The 19,788-nt window shown below is 43.3% G+C and overlaps 1 protein-coding gene across 1 annotated transcript in view; it reads left to right on the forward strand.

Annotated features, from left to right (window-relative positions):
* Positions 1 to 233: 233 nt before the first annotated feature.
* Positions 234 to 19,788, forward strand: part of DPF3 (D4, zinc and double PHD fingers, family 3) — a gene marked incomplete at its 3' end in the record, with an annotated part of 49,318 nt that continues 29,763 nt past the window's right edge. The window contains exons 1-2 of the mRNA XM_010145474.1: positions 234 to 387; positions 5,493 to 5,600. Of these exons, the coding sequence (XP_010143776.1) occupies positions 363 to 387; positions 5,493 to 5,600 (133 nt within the window). The remainder of the gene's footprint in view (positions 388 to 5,492; positions 5,601 to 19,788) is intronic.

Consider the following 19,788-nt stretch of genomic DNA (forward strand, 5'->3'; position numbering starts at 1 on the left):
TATACCACTACTGCAAAGCTCTGTGTCCATTTTATGAGAGCCTGATCTTTTGGTAACACTTTCTGCATGACCTCCTTCAGCAGTGTCTCATGTCAGCACGGTTGTATATGTTCAGGGAGAGTATTTCTTCTTGTCCATTTTTAAACCAGCCTTGTCGCTTTTTTCCTGGTCTTGTTTGTGAGGGCAGTGCAATCTTTCTTACTCCCTGCTCTGTCTCTTTTGGCAGTCTCGGGGACCAGTTCTACAAAGAAGCCATTGAGCACTGTCGCAGCTACAACTCTCGTCTGTGTGCTGAGCGAAGTGTCCGCCTTCCCTTCCTGGATTCACAAACTGGAGTAGCTCAGAACAACTGCTACATCTGGATGGAGAAGAGGCACAGGGGACCAGGTTGGTAGCGTTGTGTCTGTGTTTGCATGTGCACATATGGAGGGCTGGCCACTGAGCCCTCATGGGGTTTAATTAATAGGAGCTCAAACCTGCTACAGGCCACACAGAAGAGAAGCTGCCTAAACCTCTGTGCCTGCAGGGGATTTCCTTTGGTAACTGCAGAGAGCTCATCCTAATTATTCTCGCTCTACCTGACGAAGTGGCTGACATGGTAGTTTCTAAGGCCGCATCATTGTAGCTCTTTTAATGCTATTGATCTCGGTCTGTAGCAGAAAACAAAATGCTCTGCTCTAAGCAGGACTGGAATTACCTTCGGGGTGGAGAGGTGGAGGTGGGAGTTTCTCTCTCAGATGAACGCTGAAAATAAGGAATTATATTGGGAAGGGTATAAGGCTGAGGTAAAATAAAGGAGAGTCCAGTTATCGCAATGAACATTGTTCTGATGGTTAGAAATTAGCTATAAATCCTGGTTCTGCTTTGGACAAGTTACTTGGATATCAGTTCTGGAGTCGCAGTTTCCTTAGGTGCAGAAAGAGGTTGGTATGTAACCTTAAAGAAATTTGGCTAATGCCTGTTCCAAAGCTCAGTGAAGCTCAGGAGAAAAGAGCACTGTTATTTTTGTAAACTTGGGTAAGTCTTTCCTTTGCTGGAGTAAATCCATCTGAAATCCTGGTTTGAAAGGCAAAGGACAGTCACCAGTTCAGACTGGAGATGTTGCTCAGACAGTAGTCCTCCTAGACCCTGGGGGAATTTTGCTGGAGTATGTCTCAGTATCTGACCCAACATTAGCTCAGGGAACAGATTTTTTTGACAGCACGGACCTGGGTTTCTTTTTTTGTTCTTGTTTTTTTTCAGTGCAGACCAGAGAATCCAGGCAGGGAAGAAGCTATGGTGCATGGGCACCAGATGCACGACAGAAACACGTGTCCATATACACATGCCAGTTCCTGTAAACCATACTGAAAAAAACCCCAAACTCCAGATGTGCAATTATGGGAAAGCGCAGCCTGCTCTCACCTCCTCCACTGGCCAGTTTGCAGAAGGTGAAGTGGGAGGAGCAAATAGGGCAGTTCTCTCCCCTCCTGGGGCTAAGAAAGCAATTGCTGCTTCTGAAGTGTGCTTAGCTGAAACTTTCCCTCTCCCTTTCCTAGGATATACTGCGGGAAGGATGTTTGCACTGCTCCTATTCCTAAAATATCCAAATATTTAGTGTTGTCTTGCAGTACTGTCAGAAAACTCTTTCTATAGTAAAATGCAGCCACTTCTCGTGCAGGAGAGAACAGGTGTTTTACCAGTGTTAAAAATACCCTGAGAATGTTTCAGCTGCCAAAACTACCAGGGTAATCTGGGACTGCTGAATGTGGTTTACAAGCTGGGAGTTGTCTGAGGTTCTGGGCTAACCCTTCTTTTGTAGGTTGCTTCATGACCACAGTTGGGTTTTTTTTTCAGCTGAAAATTCCCCATTACTAAGAGATTATGCTTTGGCAACACTAGGTTTTTTGGTTTTGGGTTTTCGGTTTGGGTTTTGGGGTTTTTTTTTTGGTAATACTTCTACCCAAGGAATTTCTGGTTTTGAAGCATCTGGTTTACGAGTACGGTGCTGCTGTTTTCATCCTTTTGAACACAGTCATAAGCAGGTATACCTCCACTATATCCACAAATAATGTTATGGCAAAAGCATCTGCTGCAAAGATAGACGTAGGTAGTCTTGTATGGGTCTCATGGTGTCTCTGCTTAGAGAGGAAATCATCATAATAGTGTTATGGCATCACACCAGAAACCAAGAGGTCTTAATGCTTTGCTACAAGCTCTCTGGACTACCTTGAGCAAATTCCCAGTGTGAGTCTTTCTTTCCTCTCTTCTAATAGAGAACTGTTCAGCAGCTTACCCTCCAAAAGGGGAACAGTGGCACTCCTTCTTTAGGTGCAGTGGAGACTAATGGTGGAACATTTTTCAGACAGAGTCTTAAGTGAAACAAGCTTCCTACATCTGCATCGGCCATCAAATCTGCTGCCTTTGTTATTTTGAATTAGAATAATCAGTAAGAAATGAAGCAGCTCTCCTGCCCCATATTTGCTTTCCTCCTTCTTTATTTTTATTAGGTCATTTACTGCTCTCTTGGGTGCCTTTGCATCATCTATCATGGTGGGTCAAAGCAGCCCCCTACATCCCTCTACAGTTAGAGCATGCCTGTTTTTAGGCTGTACACAATGCTCTTATGCCCATACTGAAGGGCTCCGGAAATTCTCTGCCAATCACCCTGGTATTTGTTGTCTGTGCTGTGTTCACTGCCATTTAATATTCTGAACCCGAAAAACTGTATAAAGACAAAGGACAGGACCTCTTTTCAAGCCCTTACAGAGGGCTTGAAAAACAGAGAGAAGAGTCAGGATCTCATCATATTAACCTGGTTTCTTGCTGTTCTCTTTGTTAAAGGAGTCAGAAAACTGCATCTCATGATAAGCAGTTCAGGGTTAATTTCACACAATACTGCACATAACTCCCTTATTTTCCCCTCCTCCCCTGGCCTTTCACACCAGCTTTGAGTTATGACTCTCCTACACTAATGAGATAAACAACATAACTCACTGCAGGTTCTGCTATTTCCTCTATAAGCAAATGGTTGGAATCTTCTCTGGTTGCCCTATAAGGCACCAGAGGGAGAGACAACCAAGCCAGGACTGAAGACAGTAAGACCTGTCTGTGCATTATTTCCATATGGTCTGCAAGGTCGACTGAGGCTAGATTCAAAGCATTCAGAACTGACCGTTTCCTTGTTGCCCCTTCCTTTGTGTAAACAATCAAAGCTCCACACTTCGTGTGAGCCAGCACAGTGACAGTGGGGGTCAGGGTGGAGAACTGAAGGTAGTATTTGATGGGTTTGGATCAAGTGAAGGTCTGGTATATGTTTTAAGTTCATAGGATGGCTGTTTAATAGTGAGCAAGGGTATTGTGAATAGGAACAGAGAGCTTACCTCAAGGGATGCAGAGATAGAGGTTGGAGCGTGCATCTCGTATCAAACTATCTGCCACCTGGAGTGGGCTGTAGGTACTCTAGGGAAGAGGCTTTACCACGTCTGTCTTTTCAAGGATACCTGCTTTGTTTCTTGCTGGGCTTTCAGCATTTGTGATTGGCTTTCACTGTCTTGGCTGAATCTAGAACTACTATTTCATATAAGACCACTCAATAATTGAATGCACATCAACAAATACTCCCTCAGTAGATCCTTGCTCCTCTCAGTCTGGGACAAAAGCTCAAAGCTGTAGTGCGTGTTTCAGTCAAATGACTGCTCTGTGGAGGCCTGTGCAACAGAGATTGTCTGTCCTTTGCTTTGGTCTAGCAACGGCCACTTTAACGCTGTGAGCAGGTTCTTGCACAGGACCTGCTGTGAAAGGTGTGAAACCTGCTTCTTGACTCCACCTCTTTAATGACTCACATCAGAGCCAGGCACAATCCACCTCATCATAACAGCAATTGTTTGCAGTGGTTAATATTTGCAAAGTGCCTTGAAGAAGTGTGACCAAACTCTGTAGAAGTGCTAGTTATTCACATTTTTATACCCCAACCAGTCCCAAGCATCCTGCACTGAAATGTGTCCTTCTTGGGGTGGGCGTAATGCCCAGCAAGCTGTGCAGCAATGAAAGAAGAGTGTGAAAACTCTCAGTTCAGTAGCATTCTGTGCCTTACAACAGCCAGGATCTCTCCAAATCCTCCATGGCTTGGCCATGCCCAGGCAGTATGCTGTAGATGCTCTGTTTATGTATCAAGGCCTTGCAAGTAGATGGAAAGGGCTGGGGTCTGAACTGGCATTCCCACAGTTGGGATATTTCAAACCAGGAGCTTAGGCTTCACCTGCAAAATCTGATGAGCCCATTCCCTCGAGGTTCACACCCCCCACCCCCACCACCCCCCAAAGTAACAGGACAGATACTGGTTTTTTCATTATCCTCATTTGGTTCAGTGTGTCAGTTTTGTTCCCAAGCTGGTCCTGGCTGCCTCAGAATGGATGAGAGAACTCTTGGGCCATCCTGGTGTGCTTGAGCTGTTCTGCTTTACTGGCATCCCCTCGATGTTGTCCAGCTGTTCATGGCTAGTACAGTTTCAGATATGGTCCTGTCCTCTCTCTTATGTGGTCTTACCTGTTTTCTAAGGGCAACGGGTCTGCAATTGCAGTCACGCTCTGCAGCCCCTTCAAGACTAACAGCAACAGCAGGGTGATGAAAGAGCCAAAGCAGAATTTTTGGACAGAGAGGGCAGGGGAAGCAGGGGAGAGAGCGAAATTCTCCTAAATTTTCTGTGTTTTGCTGGGTAGTTCTGTGTGTCATGAGTATCTGAGGCAGTTGAGGATACTTTGAAGCACTTGGCAGCATGCTTCTGTGTCCCTAATAGCGATGCATTCATGAAGCCCTGCTGTGTTCTGAATGCAAGAGAGCTAAGCATAGCTTGAACGGTGGCTAAGGGGCATCTCAGGAGAGCCAGGACAGCTCAGAAGCCAGCGATGCCAAATGTGATTCAATGGAGCATGCAGTAATATAAACATTACTGCTCTATCTCCTCTCTCATTCAGGATGTTGGCATGAGGAGGTAATAACCAGAATGAAGACTCTGTCTTCAAACAAAAGTCCAGAATTTATGCAAAAATGCAGAGTCCAAATAGCCAGACCTCATGGATCTTGGTTTGCTCCCACTTGGAAGACACAAATTTCCTGAGCTGCTGTGTGCATCAGGGCCTTATGACTTCCATGTCAGAATTTCATCTCTTCTCTCCCAAGGGGCTTTATACTCCTGTGGAGGAGGCATTGCCCCTGTGACCCAGGAGAGTCTGAAATTCTATTTACACCAAAGAAAGCACAAGTTATTTATGTGCAGCTCTGGTTTCAGTGAGCAGAGTGGAATGTCTAAGTGAGACCTAGATTCTCTGTAGGCCTGATCCCAAGAGGTGATGAGGAGCCTCAGGAGCACTGGATGCCTTTGAGTTCATAGTTCTGCCTCATGATCTGCAGGAGTGAACCTTCCAACAAGGAAGAGCAAGAACAAAGATGCTAGAGACAGTGCTTGTGTTTTACAGACTGAAATGTGATTATTTTTTGCCTTTAATCTTCAGGCCTGGCCCCAGGTCAGCTGTACACGTACCCAGCACGTTGCTGGCGCAAAAAGAGGCGTTTGCATCCCCCTGAGGATTCCAGGCTGAAGCTGCTGGAAATTAAACCTGGTAAGTATTTGTTTGCCTCTCTGTCTCTCTCCAGTGCTACAGAGCAGCTGGCATACATGCAGACCTGGCATTTAGACCTTGGACTTTTTATTTGTCTCTCTCCAGCCATTTCTCTTTGCATCTGTTGCATTGTACTTGATTTGGTGTCACAATTACCACCAAACCCTCTGCACGCAACTCATCCCTGACAGAAACACGTACAACTTGCATTGAATGCACTGGAAGCTGAATTTACCTTCCACGGGGGTGAAGCCTGGCATGTGTGAGCAAGTGCATAAGGATGCAGAGGATCGATGTATTGCTAATTATTTCCTCAGTGTTTTATTTATACAAAATCTCACTCTGGCATCTGCTGCCTAATCACTGTGAAAAAGATGGCTGTGTGTGTGGAACAGTACACTGAGATTTTTCATAATGGGGTTGGGGACCAGGTGTGTGACCAGATTATAAACAGCAAATAATAAAAAATAGTGAGCATATGCCACATTTATGTATGTGTGTATGCCTGTATGTGTACATTACTCCATTCTTCCTTCATTCTTGTTGTCCTTGGTACTCTTCCCCCACGATTAAACTATGTGAAGTGATGAGGCTGGATGCTGAATGAGTGACTGTAAAGCAGATGTGGAGGAGCTACTCTGTGTCAGAGTTTAGAGTGGTGAGCAGTTAATAATAAAGGCCTGCTGTCTTTGGGGTCAGCTATTATGAGAAAGAGGGAACTCATCTACTCACAGCTGTGCGTGGTTTTCAAGAGGTGAGACACTGCCAGTATAAAAAGTACAGGAGAAAACCCCAAAATGTAAATGAAGAATATTTTAAAAACCTGTTTGACAGAAGAAGGTGTCTGGGAACAGAGCTGTGCTCAACAATACTGCTGACTTTGCTTCTATGCAGTAGTTGGTGAAGAGAAAGGAAGGGGTGATAGAGACAAGTTCTAAACCCAGTAAAATCAGAGGCAAAATTAATGTTGATTTTGGTAGAAAGAGTTTTTGAAAGCTGCCTACCTTGACTATAGGAGATACCTGCAGGCAGTTGGGCAAGAGGAAGACATGCCTGTAACCACTCAGGTGGGGTTCAAACCAAAGGCAACCAGCAGATAGAACCAGACCTCACAGCAGAACCGCTCAAAAAGAACAGGTGAAATCAGCCAGGCATGCTGATGGGATGAGACTGGACTGTAGAAAGAGGATCGTGTTGGCCCATAGAAATGTCTACCTTGGACTTTGTGATGATGCCAACACTGCTGTGCCTTGGTAATTTAGTAAGGTAAAGCAGTACTGTAGAGTTTTACTCTTCTTTGTTTGCTTTATGCTTCTTTGCTGTACTCACTGAATGCCAAATTAGTGCATCCTCCATGCCACAGGGCATGAAAGGCAATTACCACAAAGTTATCAGATAAAGAGACCTCAGCATGTCTGTCTCTGTGTTGTTTTCCCTGCTATAAACATCCCTTCTGCATCTCAGGAGTGCTACTTTAGTTGCATTGCCGGTGGCAGCCAAATAAGGCAAGTTATATTGCTCTGCCATTTAAATCTATTTTCCAACCAATTTCTATCTAGTGATTAACTTTCCTTATCAGTTACACCACAAAATAGTTTCGTTCCATCTGTGCATATCCAGAATAGACTCGCTAGCCAAAAATGAGGTTTTTCCTTTCTCTGATTTGAAAGTTTGAAACCTATGGAAAACATTGGATCTCCGGTTAAAGGTAGCTTTTGACAATTCAAGAAAAAGCTGGTGTAGTTTATTTTCACCATCAACATCAGAAATACCGTACCTTTTGGAGGAGGGCACTGTGGTAAAACCTAATGTTGAACCTAGGAAGCTATCTCATGCCGACCTCTTTATTCCTCAGTTAAACATGAGATGACTGACTGGGGCAATGATGTGGCAAATTAAGATCCCTCAAAAAGCACAGAAGTAATAACTGTAGGACATCTAAAATAACTTCGGGAGAACTCTAATCTAAATGTTCCATAGTTTCATTCTACCTAGGGCTTGGACATCCTAGTCATGTCTTAGAGCTGTTCTCAGCAGGTAGAGGATGCTAGTGCTTGGTTTATATGTAAGTAGCTGATTTTTATAGAGGAGGCTGTTGAATTGGTTATATGCTGCATAACATATGCAAGCAATGCAATTCTACAACATCAAATTAGGGCTGAATCTTAGTTTTAGTGTGCTTTATGTTAACTCTTTAGAAGTACTTCTTGTAGAACTGCCACTGTAACAAACACTGAAGAGGATCTTAGCTCCAAAAGGTGCCAATCCAGCACTCAGTGGGTATAAATACTTGCTTGGACTGCATCTGGGCTTTTGGAGTGGCTCGTTACAGTGATGAATTGTATCCAGAAGTTCAAGACTTCTGCATATTTCAGGAGATACATAGACCTATGTTTTTTATTTTGGTAAGTCATAGCTTGTCATCAACTGGTCAGTAGGTAGAATCAAACTATTCTCTTGTTAGCAGTTCAATGATATCATAAATAATTCAGTAATAAGACAGTATTTGTAGTTACAACCTACTTTTGCAGTGTTGGTACCTTGCAAGTTTAGGTAATGCATGACACAACTCAGTGAGAGAGAGTTTCATATTTGGTAAAACCAAAACCCCCCTATGCAGAAAATAATCATGCTCCAATGGTCTCCTGGGTTTTGTAAAATGCAAGTGCACTATAAGGTTTTTCTTGGGGTTTTTCTTCGTAGTAGAAAGTGGTGCTTTTATTGTCCAAGTCTGTGCTTTTATTTGGTTTCAAATGAAAATGTTTGAACAATAGTTACATCCAAAGTTGTAAAGACCAGAACACTGGAGTAGCAGTTGTTGATGCAGTCTTTAGATATCCATTTTCCTCTGCTGCTGTACTCAGAGTTACATGCAAGTATTGCCCTAATAAAGTTGTTTGATCAAGGGTCTAGCAATGTTCCTGTTAATACTATTTCTAAGTATCCTCCATCCCATCTAGTAGCCTATCCAATAGATATATGATAGAAATGAAGTATTGCCAGAACTTTCTTGTGATAACGGCTTCAGTGACAATACAGTCAATATTATTACCAGACCTTTAGGAATCACACAAAGTTTTCCTGACATTTGCTTTCACGTGGGCTGGTCTTCATCTTTCAGAGAGCTCCAGTGCATGGGAGGTGTGTGAGTCTGGGAATGGGTGAGGGAGAGGGTTGGGCTGGAAGAGGAATGGGAGAAGAAGAATTTCCAACTCTCCTACCACCACCTTGAACTGCAGGTGCTGTGAAGGCAAGCAGGAGGATTCTGGCCCTCAGTATTGTCAGAGTAGCGGGAAAGATGAGGGTTAGAAATGGAAGAGAGATCCCTGGTTATATCCAAGGCCCCTTGAAATCTCGATTGCTCCTTGTCCTATATACTCAGTGGTTTTGAGGTCCTGGGTGGTATCGTGATTCCGTGTGGGGTCAGGTATCAGTATTGTGGAAGAGGCGTTCCCTACAGTAAACTCTTCCGACAGTCAGGTATTACCCAAGCTTTGCAGTTGTGCAGATGAGAACAGATCGGATGCATATGGCCAAAAACTCTGGTAGAATTTAAATTGGCAGTGTCCTAGTTCAGTTTTACAATATGGCTAAATACGACACAGACATGCACACAGAGCTTTTATTTCATGTGCTATGTAGGTGTAAGGAATATGACCGGAAAGCTTTTGTCTCAGTTCACTGCTGTCCTCTGGTTTTGGCCTCGAAGCCAACAGTGAGGTCTCTCCGCAGGCAGCCTTCCCACCCGGTTGGAGGGTGTGGAGCAGAGTTTGTGTGTGCTGCTACTGTGGTGAGAATGAGCTGTTCTGTGCTGGTGTCTGTCCTGTTGCTTATCTCTGGGCAGTCCTAGTGTTCAGCTGAACTACAGAAATGGCTTTTTTTTTTGCTTACCAGCTGTGGAGGAAGTAAAAGTAAACAAAAGTATTTTTCATTTGCCCTTATGAACCATGGTAGAATTGTTTGAGGTAAGTACTGATAACAGCTTCTTAGATGCCACTTAAACAATGCCTGATCTGTTGTTTAATCTGACATATGGGGTATAGCTATGTGAGTGTGCTTGTGGATGAATGAATGAAACGCTTACCGATAAGCTATTATCTCTTTTGACCATCTCAACTTACCTTTTAGAGACTGTGTCTGATTGTATGAGGTACTGGCTTTCTTCTGGGAAGTGATGAGTGCCCTCAACTCTTGTGGAGGATGCTCAGCATGTGTGTAGAGGACTGTGTTCTTCAAGATGGGGCACTTCACTGAGATAGCTTTAAGATAAAGTTGAAAAGCAGAGGGCAGAATTCACTTTAGTATCACTTACATGATAGCATCTAGAGACTCAAGCAGCGTTAGATGATCCTGGGGGGCATTGTGAAGGCTTCTTATACTCTGCTATAGTCATAACTATGTATACTGTAGATACATACTATATATACACACACATATATACATATATATACATACTCTCTCTCTCTATATACACACTATACAAACATATACTATAGTGGATCTTATAGTCCAAATATACAAAATGAGGTAGATTGATTCCAAAATGGAGAAATGAGCAACAAAGGTAATCAACTACTTCTGTGAAGATTTAACCAGATTTTGTGGTAGAGCTGGAAGGAGAACACAAGAACACAGAAAGAGCTCAGTTCTCCTGAGTCCCATAATCTTTTTTTCTTGCCCTGGTTGCTTCGTCCAATGTCACTCAAAGATACTACAGCTTAAAAATAACTCAAACCACTAATTTAATGAGAATTTCCTCTTAAAATTTTTCTCTGATAGGCCAATTAACATTGGCTAGTTTCACTTTTGATTTCAGCGGTTTCTGTGCAGTCACGCGTCGGTTCCTGTTCAGTACTGCAAGACAGCAGTGTTGTTTCACCGTGAGCACTGTAAGGAAAGGCACATCTTCACAAAAAGTTATGCTACTATATAACATATATGGAAACTTCTCTGTGATTAAAAGTTAGGTTCCTGTTGTATTATAAAACCTGCCCGTGGCTCCTCTTTAAGATCTATTAAGCCTGTCCTAGGATCAAAACGGGCAGAATGATTCTGGTGCCAAGTGAGAGTACGTCTGTAAAGTTCTGATTAATTGGATACGATGCTCCTGAAGGGGGCTATAGTATCGATGTATCAATTGTTCAGACTTCTGACCGGTTTTTGCAGGTGTGAATTTACCAAAGACATACCTTTTGTATAGAGCTTATTTTAGGTTTTTTAATTGTTCGTGGCTTTTATAAACATTTGCTGTCATGAATCCTACATTTGGAGCACATACAACATAACAGCCAGCAGACAGAAGCGACTTCTTTTCTCTGATGAGTTGGTGTGGATTCCTCGTATAAGATGGAGTTTAATGGTCTCTTATCAACATCTGTGACTTTTACTGTCTGCCCTCCAAAATCTTGAACTTATAATGTTTTTTAAAAATCTGCTTTTTATTCAAATACTTCTGCATTCCGAAGTGCTTTGGCTTTTAAAATATCTTTCCTCAGCTTTTATAATATGTTCTTCAGTATTTTAAAACGATCGCTGATTTTAGGATTTCTTTTCCCCCCTTTATCTTTTTTCTTTGGTTTTCGATTGCCTGATTCCACATGCCGGGAGTTCAGGTGTCAGGCGGGGCTGGAGAAGGGCTGTGCCTGCGCCTGCCGCGGCGCTCGGGCATCTGCGGAGCCGGCGGTGCCTGGGGCCAGCAGAGGGAGCAGCGAAGAGCGTGTTTTTTCCGCAAGGACGGGACGGGGACTCACTCTGGTGCGCGGAAACCGAACTCAGTGGGGAGTTACCTCTGCAGAAGTGAAGGGAGCTCTGCGGGAGTAAAACTAGGGTAGGCAAGGGGTTGGGTCTACTCCATGAGTCAACTTTTTAACAGATTTTCTTCTGTAGCAGGAATAGCCTGTTTTTAAATTATTATTTCTTAGAAACAGCGTTTGATTTTGGTAGGCGGTGCCAAAGCAATAGTCCTGCTGTGTATGTAGGTCAAGTGTTAGGCAAGTATTAGGTCAAATGTCAAATAACTCAACATCACAGGGCGTGGATGATGATGAGCTTCATATTTGAAGAAGCTGCATGACCCACGTCAAAGAATTTCACTGAGCAATTCCACATGGATGCTGTAGTTCCTGGTTGAGCTAGAGCAGATCTCATTTTCGCCCAATCCCATCAGTCTTTATTTTTGGCACCTCATGAAGAAGAAAACAAACAAACAAAAACCCTGTAACTTTTTGTCCCAGGGAGGGTGGACAATTTCCAGTTCTTATTTGACGTGTTACAGTGCACATCTGCACGCTGGCCCTGCTGAATCCTGAGGTTGGTCTATCATTTACCTGCGTATGTCACATTTCTCTTGCGCTTGGGAATAAAATGAAGCTTTCTATCGTGTGAATCCAAATCTGGGAGCAGGGATGCTGGAACGTGTGGTGTTTGGTGTTTATTTTCATTTTTGTTGTTGTTGTTTTTGTAAGGCTAGATAGGAAATTTCAATGTGCAAGAAAAATGAAACATTCATCATGGCTGAAAGAATCCCAAAGCATCCCAGCTGTTTTTTTCCTGTAATTTCTTTAGCAAATTGGGAACCTCTCATGCGAATGGGGGGAAAATTAATTTTTTACTAGCTGTAGCTTTTATTTATACAAAAATAAGTACTGATTTCTGTCAGGCCTTTTCTTTTGGCTTCTTATCCAGCAAAGTACCTAAGTATTGGCCTAAATTTAAGTAGGTGTTTATTCGTCAGCTAAGCCTGCAGAGTACAGATGGATCCATCAATGCTACTGAATCAAAACAGTAGGCTCCAATTCTCCCCTAATCTTACCTTCAGATTGTTCACAGCAGGACATGGCACCACAGGCAAGAGCTGCTGCTCCTCTATGGTTCTTACACATACAGCTATGACTCGGGATAGAAAAAGTGACTTTCTGCCACCGAGAGAAAACTCAATCAGTGTGGGACCTCATTGTGAATCAGCTTCTTCCTTTTACCACATATTTAATCAGTGTCTGTTCCATCTCATCCATCACCTTAAATTCTTCCTACAATGGGCACCTTTGCTGGTCAAAATCTTTGGCCAGATGTTTTGCTTTCTGCATGTGTTCACTGACACTGAATCACGATGTAGAAGTTCTTCAGTGAGATACCTTTGTCCCATTGCCAGTCTGCAGTAGAGGTGCCAATCTCTGCTTTTAATGTCCTGCCCCACTATCACGTGCTTGCATCACCTGTACTCTGTATGGGACCACAAAGCACCAGGAACAGTGGAATATATTGGTTTTTTCTCAGCTTCTCAATGGGTAAAATGGAGGTGCTAAAACATTGATCGCATTTGTCTCTCTCTGAGAAGTGCCTAACAGATAGTTAATAAATCTCTCTAGAGAGTTGGGGAGGGGTACAGGAGATCTTTTTATTTAAAGGAATGTATGACTAAAGCATGCCACTTGTCAAACCTTCAGAGTGCCAGTATTAAATGTTTTTGGCCATCGGCATATGAAGCCCTGCAAAACTGGTATGAAAGTGTACCAGCTCTGGTGCAAAACCTAGGCTTATGTGTGCCAGGATGGTGATGAAAAACAAGTTATTTGTTACACACCCATATATACAAATAAAGAGACTCACCACAGGTAAATTTTTGCGCCAATTTTTACAAGGCTGGCTGTGCAGTGTAAGTGTTAGAAAAATATCTCAAGTTTTGCACAGTATAACTCTTCTTGCTTCATTTTGGCCTCTGATGAGTTAGCCTTCCGTATGTCATGGCTGCTGGGGCTGTGATAAATTCTCCTCCAAATCATGCACTGTTCTTGCTGGCCATTGTTACACGTGATGAGCTACAAATTCTCAGGCTAATTCAGCTCAGTAGGTTCAGGTATGTGAGTGATTATGTGTTTTCCCTCAAATGGGATTTCATAATTTTGTAGGCATGGATATAAAACACACTCATTTCTAGAAAAGCAAATAATATTCTATAAATAGTCCCGTCAAGAAAACAAAAACGTTGTTTCTGCTGCTTAACTCCACAGTCATGCTGCTAGAATGTACAGGATTAGCTTTGTGTAAATAGATTCTCTTTCATTTGTGGGATCTGGAACAGGTCACTACAAGTATTTTATATGCACAGCTTTACCAGGAGAACTGTGTTGGTTAGGTAAGATTGCTTGTATGAATCACCTGGGATTACTCCTGGTTCTTGTGTGGCTAAGCCAGTTTGCATAATTAGGAGAAAGCCGCGTGAAGAAGCCACGGGGCTTTGGAACCTCTCCGGGTTTTGATCAAAAGCCCGTTGAAGCCAGACCCCTCTGGCTCTAGTCATCAGTTTAAGGCAGAATTAGCAACTGAACAAAATAAGGCAATTTTGGAAACTGTTAAATCTCTGGGCCTGAGAGTGGGAACGTAGACTGCATGTGCAGTGACCCACAGACACAGGGATGTTGTCATTTCAGAAGCAATGAAGGACCCGTGTGTAGTCTGAGCTGTATTTAGTATATTTGTGAAAATAGAGTTAGAATGACTTTGGAGCCAGGCCACTTTGAAAAATGTTTTGTTCACTACAGTAAGCCATTAAATTGAAGGAATGAGTTGTGCAAATGAATTCCTTAGTGTGACTGCAGGTCATCTCTTGGGGCTTGAGCTGCAAGGAAAGCTTGAAGAGCTCCGGTAGCTGAGGTGGCATTGGCTTGAAATCCCTGGGCTGCTTGAGAGGGAGCTCGCTTGTGGTGCTGCCACCCTTTCTGTGTTACCCAGCCCATTGTTTTGCTCTTTTGCTTTTCTTGGCTACTGTGTGTTTGACCTACATCTGGCTGCTAGGATGCGTCTTTGGGAAGAGGTTTTTTTAGCACGTGTCTCTTAAGCTGCCAAGGCCTGACGATGAATGCTGGGTCTCTAAGAGACATGCTATTCCTAGTGCAGAGTTAAAACGCTGTGGGATGTATCCCCTTACTATAAATTTAACATTGATGTTTGTATTTCTGAAATAAACAAATTTAACCTTAAAAAGAGTGGAGTGCGGGTGAGCTGAGGAGGGGAGTCTCTTCTTAGGGAAAAAGTGGCTTTGGAAGAGTGCTTCGGTGCTCCCCAAGCAGGTGTGGGGGTCCTAGGAGTGGGTTGCTCAAGCAGTTCCCTCAAGCCTTGTCAGGACGAAGGGGTGTGGGAACCCCTGGGGAAGTGCCAGGGGATAGTACCTGGGTAAGAGTTTGAACACAGCAGATTAATTTCCCTCAAGGTGCAAATCATCAGCTCTCCAGCAAAGGGGAGGGGTGGCTGGGAAGATGCCTGCCCTGTAGCAGTCTTGCAGCTAGAGCTGGACCTGAACAGGTTTACTGGCAAACCTCCCGGCACTTTTCCTAGTATAGCCTGTGCCGATGTCTGAAAAACGATAAGCCACGTCGGCGAAAGGATTTTTGTGAAGCACAGGAATAGTTTAGATCCAAGTACTGGACATAAGATCCTAGGAAATGGGTATCTTTTATTTAATTCACTGCATCTATTTCGTATGTTCGTGTAAGTAATCCTGGGAGTTCTCTCGTAATCACATGAAAAAGGGTTTATAGGATCAAGTCCCCAGGGCTTATTCATGTAAGATGCCAAGCTGTCTAACCCCAGACAAGGAAAGCACCTGAGCTTGGGCTTTAAGAACATGAGTGATCTTTTTGTAATTAATGGGACTTGTCACATGCTTAAAATGAAATCCACATGTAAAGTACCAGGTTGGACCAGACTTGCAGGTTTGGTACTCAGCGTCCTGCAAGGTAGAGTCCGATAAAGGCACTGGGCTACCAGACCGGCTGTATAGTAGAACTCGTGCACTATTTTATAGACGAAAATTTTAACCAGGAAGAGCAAAGAGATTATGGAATATCACTACATTCAAAATACGATTTTAAACCCCGCTTTTATTCTATTTTATTGTTCTCCAGACACACAGCAAATGAAATTGTTTTGTAGTATAAAACATTATAAAATTTACAGCAGGTGATATTTTTCTTGTATGTAATATAAAGGAACGAGCAATAAGTGTTAATACAAAGCCCAGTTTGAAATCTTACAAGCCAAGCCTTACAGATTTGCTGAGAGTAGAGTGGAGAGTGTGATGGCTTCCACTCCCACATCACTGCACATCCCACCACCTTCCGTGGTGGAAGCCTTCAGTCTGTTATTCCCAATCGCTGGAGTAAACATTTTACAACCTCATAATCCTCTTGTGCCTGAGAGATATTAAGTATTTTTTTACTAGATTACAAGTCATTTCAGTATTTCCTGCATTTCGCATTGGATTGCCTAACAGCTCATTACAGGATTTTGATACAGTTGGTGATCGCCATGGCCTTCATTCTCAGTGATGAACTCCTCGGGTGAAGGAAAGCCAATGCAACGTACGTTTGGAGGGGAATTAAGAATGGAATCGATGGATGTGGCTTTTCTGTGCAGCGTGTTCCAGACCAGAGATCTCTCTTAGAATGCACTTAGAGCACAGTCCCCCTTAAACAAAGAAGGTAGTTTAGGGCTAGGGCCTTAGCTGTTGTAGACAGCTAGTTAAAGACTGTGGTGAGCACCAATTCCCACCAGCTAAAGCTGTGGTTCTTGTTGTAGGAGAAAGGACAAAAACTTAACTCCTCTTGATGGAAATGATACACTTCTGAATGCATGTGATTGCCCTCGGGAAGTATGGGGTTGATGTCGTGTGGTCGTGATTAATATCCGTGCATGTCCTACAGAGCTGTAGTGAAAATCCTTTTGTTGTTGGCCTGGAATAAGCAGCATTGCATGATGGGAATAAAAGACAAATTTTCAAAGCTGCTCAAACAGTTGAGTGCAAAAACTACATTGAAACACTTTAAGCAAGTGACTAATTTCTTTGTGGTTTTGAGAGATGGTGAATGCTTTTATCTTGTGATTCCCGTGGTGCAATGTCTGTGAATGACAGTTACAGGCATGGGCTACTCTGACGAACTGAGGTTCACAGTTCTAGGAATTTCCGGAGTGATGCTGTCTTTTTAAATGATGCTATGGGCACATCTGCCATGTAATGCTCATTGCCTAAGTGAGGTAGCAGCACGGCAGGAGAACTGGAAACACAGGCTGTATCTATGAGCGATGACAGAGACCAGGACAGTATCAGCAGACAAAGACACTAAATAGAAAGGAGTCAGGATTAAGTGCTTTGTGCCTCTGAAGCTGCTATACCGGGGCTGGCACTATAAATATCCTTACATTATATCCTTTCAGGGAGCTTTCTGTTAATATCTAAATGGGCAAAATAAAAAAAATTAACCTCTCTCTGCTGAAGATGATGCCCTAAGTACATCTGAACTCTCAGCAAGTGCTACAGATGGAACCAGAGTGCATCCAACTTTTTTGTTTTGCCTTTCAATCCTGAATCTTAATTAGTTCCCTACTGCTTTAGTACACGCACAACATTTTAATAGTCATAAAGACTTACTCCAATCCCTGTTACCATTTCCACAATTCACTCTTTCATACCAGTGGCAATTCTCCCCAGCCCCCATATTTAGGAGTAGCGTAAAGAAAACGAAATAGCCAGGCGTGTAGCTGTAGATTGATGAGATTGTCACACCACTCTCTTCACCGTTTTCTTCTGACCTGCACTGTACTCTAATAGGCGGCTGATTGCTGGGGGAGGGAGAGAGTTAGCAAATCCCACAGCCAGATGTTCAGGGATGGACAGAGCGACCTTCTCAAGGAACCCAGAGGACTATAACTGCATCCTTCTGAGGGGGAAGGACATTCAGGTGCCTCTGGCTGCCCGTGTTTATCTCTCTTTTCAAAGGGAGCACAAATGGGCTCAGCATGGCTGCAAGGATAGATGTTTCTCGGTGCATCGTGGGAAATGACCAGTCATCCGTCTCTTCACTGTGGAGACTGCCTGCAGCCATCAATCTTGTAGCCCAGCACAGCAGCTCCTTTGGCTTAGTTCGACTCATCGTTAGATGAACAAAGGGAAATGAAAGCTGAGAAGAGGGAAAGGAGAGAAGAGCAACTCTTCTCTATTTCATTTTGTTTTCTTCTTACACGGCTATCTCTCCCTTCTCACTGTTATCGTCTATTTCCAGTGTGTTTTGTAAGGTGCGAAAACGGCACCAGTACGTGTATTTTCAGGATCTAGGAGTTACAGTGTTTCTCAGTTAGCAGAGAGGAGAGAGATACTGAAAAGGCGTAGTTCAAGGCCCAGATCTTCCTTTTTTTTTTTTTTTTCTTTTCTGTGTCAGTTTTCTGAACAAGCCTGCCATTGTTTAGCTGCCAGTTAGCAGAGAGGAGAGAGATACTGAAAAGGCGTAGTTCAAGCCCCAGATCTTCTTTTTTTTTTTTTTTACTTTTCTGTGTCAGTTTTCTGAACAAGCCTGCCATTGTTTAGCTGCAGCAGGCAAGGAGAAGGAATAGAATACCTTTCCTCCATCTTGCCGTTTTTCCTCTTTTTCTTCCTGATTCCTTCCTCACTGACACTTTAGTGTTTTCAGGTGTGTACTTCATTTCTCCATTCCTCTTCTATTAAAGAGGGAATCAACAGAGCCACGTGGTGGGGCTTTCTGGAGAAAGGTAGATACCGGTGTCCAGAGCCATGGTGGTGGCTCCTGTCAGCAATCACAAGACGCTTGGTGCAACAGTGGCGGGCCCGCACAAGCTTTACACAAGCTGCCTGACCTCACCCAGCACCCGTGGTTCCTACTGTGAAACTGGAGGGTATACTGGTATCTTTATGGCAGTTGATGTGCAGCCCATCGGAATGAAAACCATTCAGATACGTCTGCTGAATTCACCGATTTCAGCGCTAAACTTAGGTGGGCCAGTTCTTTGCCTGAAATACTCGGATTCCAGCAAGGCTGGAAGGAAGAGAGCTGTGTGAATTCGCTATCTGCCCGACACCCCCAGCTAGGGTCTGCTTTTTCCACAGTGAGCTGTAATGTGGTTTCTTATTCTGTTTTCACCTGGAAGTCTTGCCTCTGGATGTCATAGCAGAACATGTTTGGCTCGCTTTGTAGAAAGCTCATTTAGAGATAGCATTGTTCCCCTTAGCACTGTCCCACTGTGGTGTTTGACTGCTGTATTTTAAACAGATGTGTGATTGCATTTACTTTTTAATTTTCCTGGTTGACCTCAATGATCAGGACGGAAAGAGCTGGGCTCCCCTGCAGAACTGTGGTAGGAGATTTCTCTCTCCCGCTTTTTGCTGTAGGCAAAGAACTGAGATTTCCCAGGTATACACAAAGCTTATGAGGAGGCTCAAGGCCCAGCTAAGCACTGAGATGGAGCAAGGGAGCTCTGTTAAAGCAGATATTGGACGTAGAGATGTCTGAGGAATCTTTACCCGCTTTCAACCCAAATGTGCCATCTGGAGCGAATAGACTTGTGCCAAGATGGGGAAAATTTATACTATAATGGGTTTAAAGAGCTGTTTTGCAGTTTGTGCTGAGGTTCTTTTCTTTTTACCGTAAACCTAAAGCATAAACCCTCAAAGAAAACATTTGTTTCAGTGAAAACCACACACCTAGTGTGAGCAGGCTTTACAAGTGGGCACAAGACCTTTCTGAGTGGGGGTATTCAGGGAATTCTTTTATTTTTTTTTTTATGGAATAGGTAGAATCCTTTTCCAACCTGTGCATTTGATTGTGCCCCTTTTGAATGAATGGTTGTCTTTTCTGCCGCTACCAATTTGCCTCCCTGCAAATCCTGAGACAGACGAATCTTGTTCATGTTGTCATGAGCCAGCCTACCCCAGATGGCACATCTGTGTCTCGGGATGCCCTCTGGCTGGCCTGTTGGCATGCATTCCTGTGGCTTTGAAGGTCACCTTGTTTACACCTTGCCTTTTTCCCCCTCCCTATTTAGAGTCTTGCTGAGCCTGCAGGCTGGGCTTCACCATCTGCATTTTCTCTGGTGCCATTAATCTTCCTGTTTACCATTCTGCTATTAATTCTATAGTTCACCTTTTTGTCTGAACACTTTATAGGCCTCTTGGAATTTCTTGCCTTTTTGTGGCAAGAGATCTGAGCATCTCAGTAGATGATTTGCTTTGTTCTTTCCTGTTTCTGAAAGGATACCTACTAGCATCTTAGACATTTTTTCTATCACAAGCTATTCTTATAATAACATTTTTCAATTATATAGCTTCATCTTTCAGATGCATTTTACCGTATGAGTAAATATTTTCCTAATTCTTTGAGATTTGTGGATTGGCCACTGAAAT

The sequence above is a fragment of the Buceros rhinoceros genome, unplaced genomic scaffold (genome assembly GCF_000710305.1).
Source record: "Buceros rhinoceros silvestris isolate BGI_N320 unplaced genomic scaffold, ASM71030v1 scaffold18731, whole genome shotgun sequence".
NCBI classification, from domain to species: domain Eukaryota; kingdom Metazoa; phylum Chordata; class Aves; order Bucerotiformes; family Bucerotidae; genus Buceros; species Buceros rhinoceros.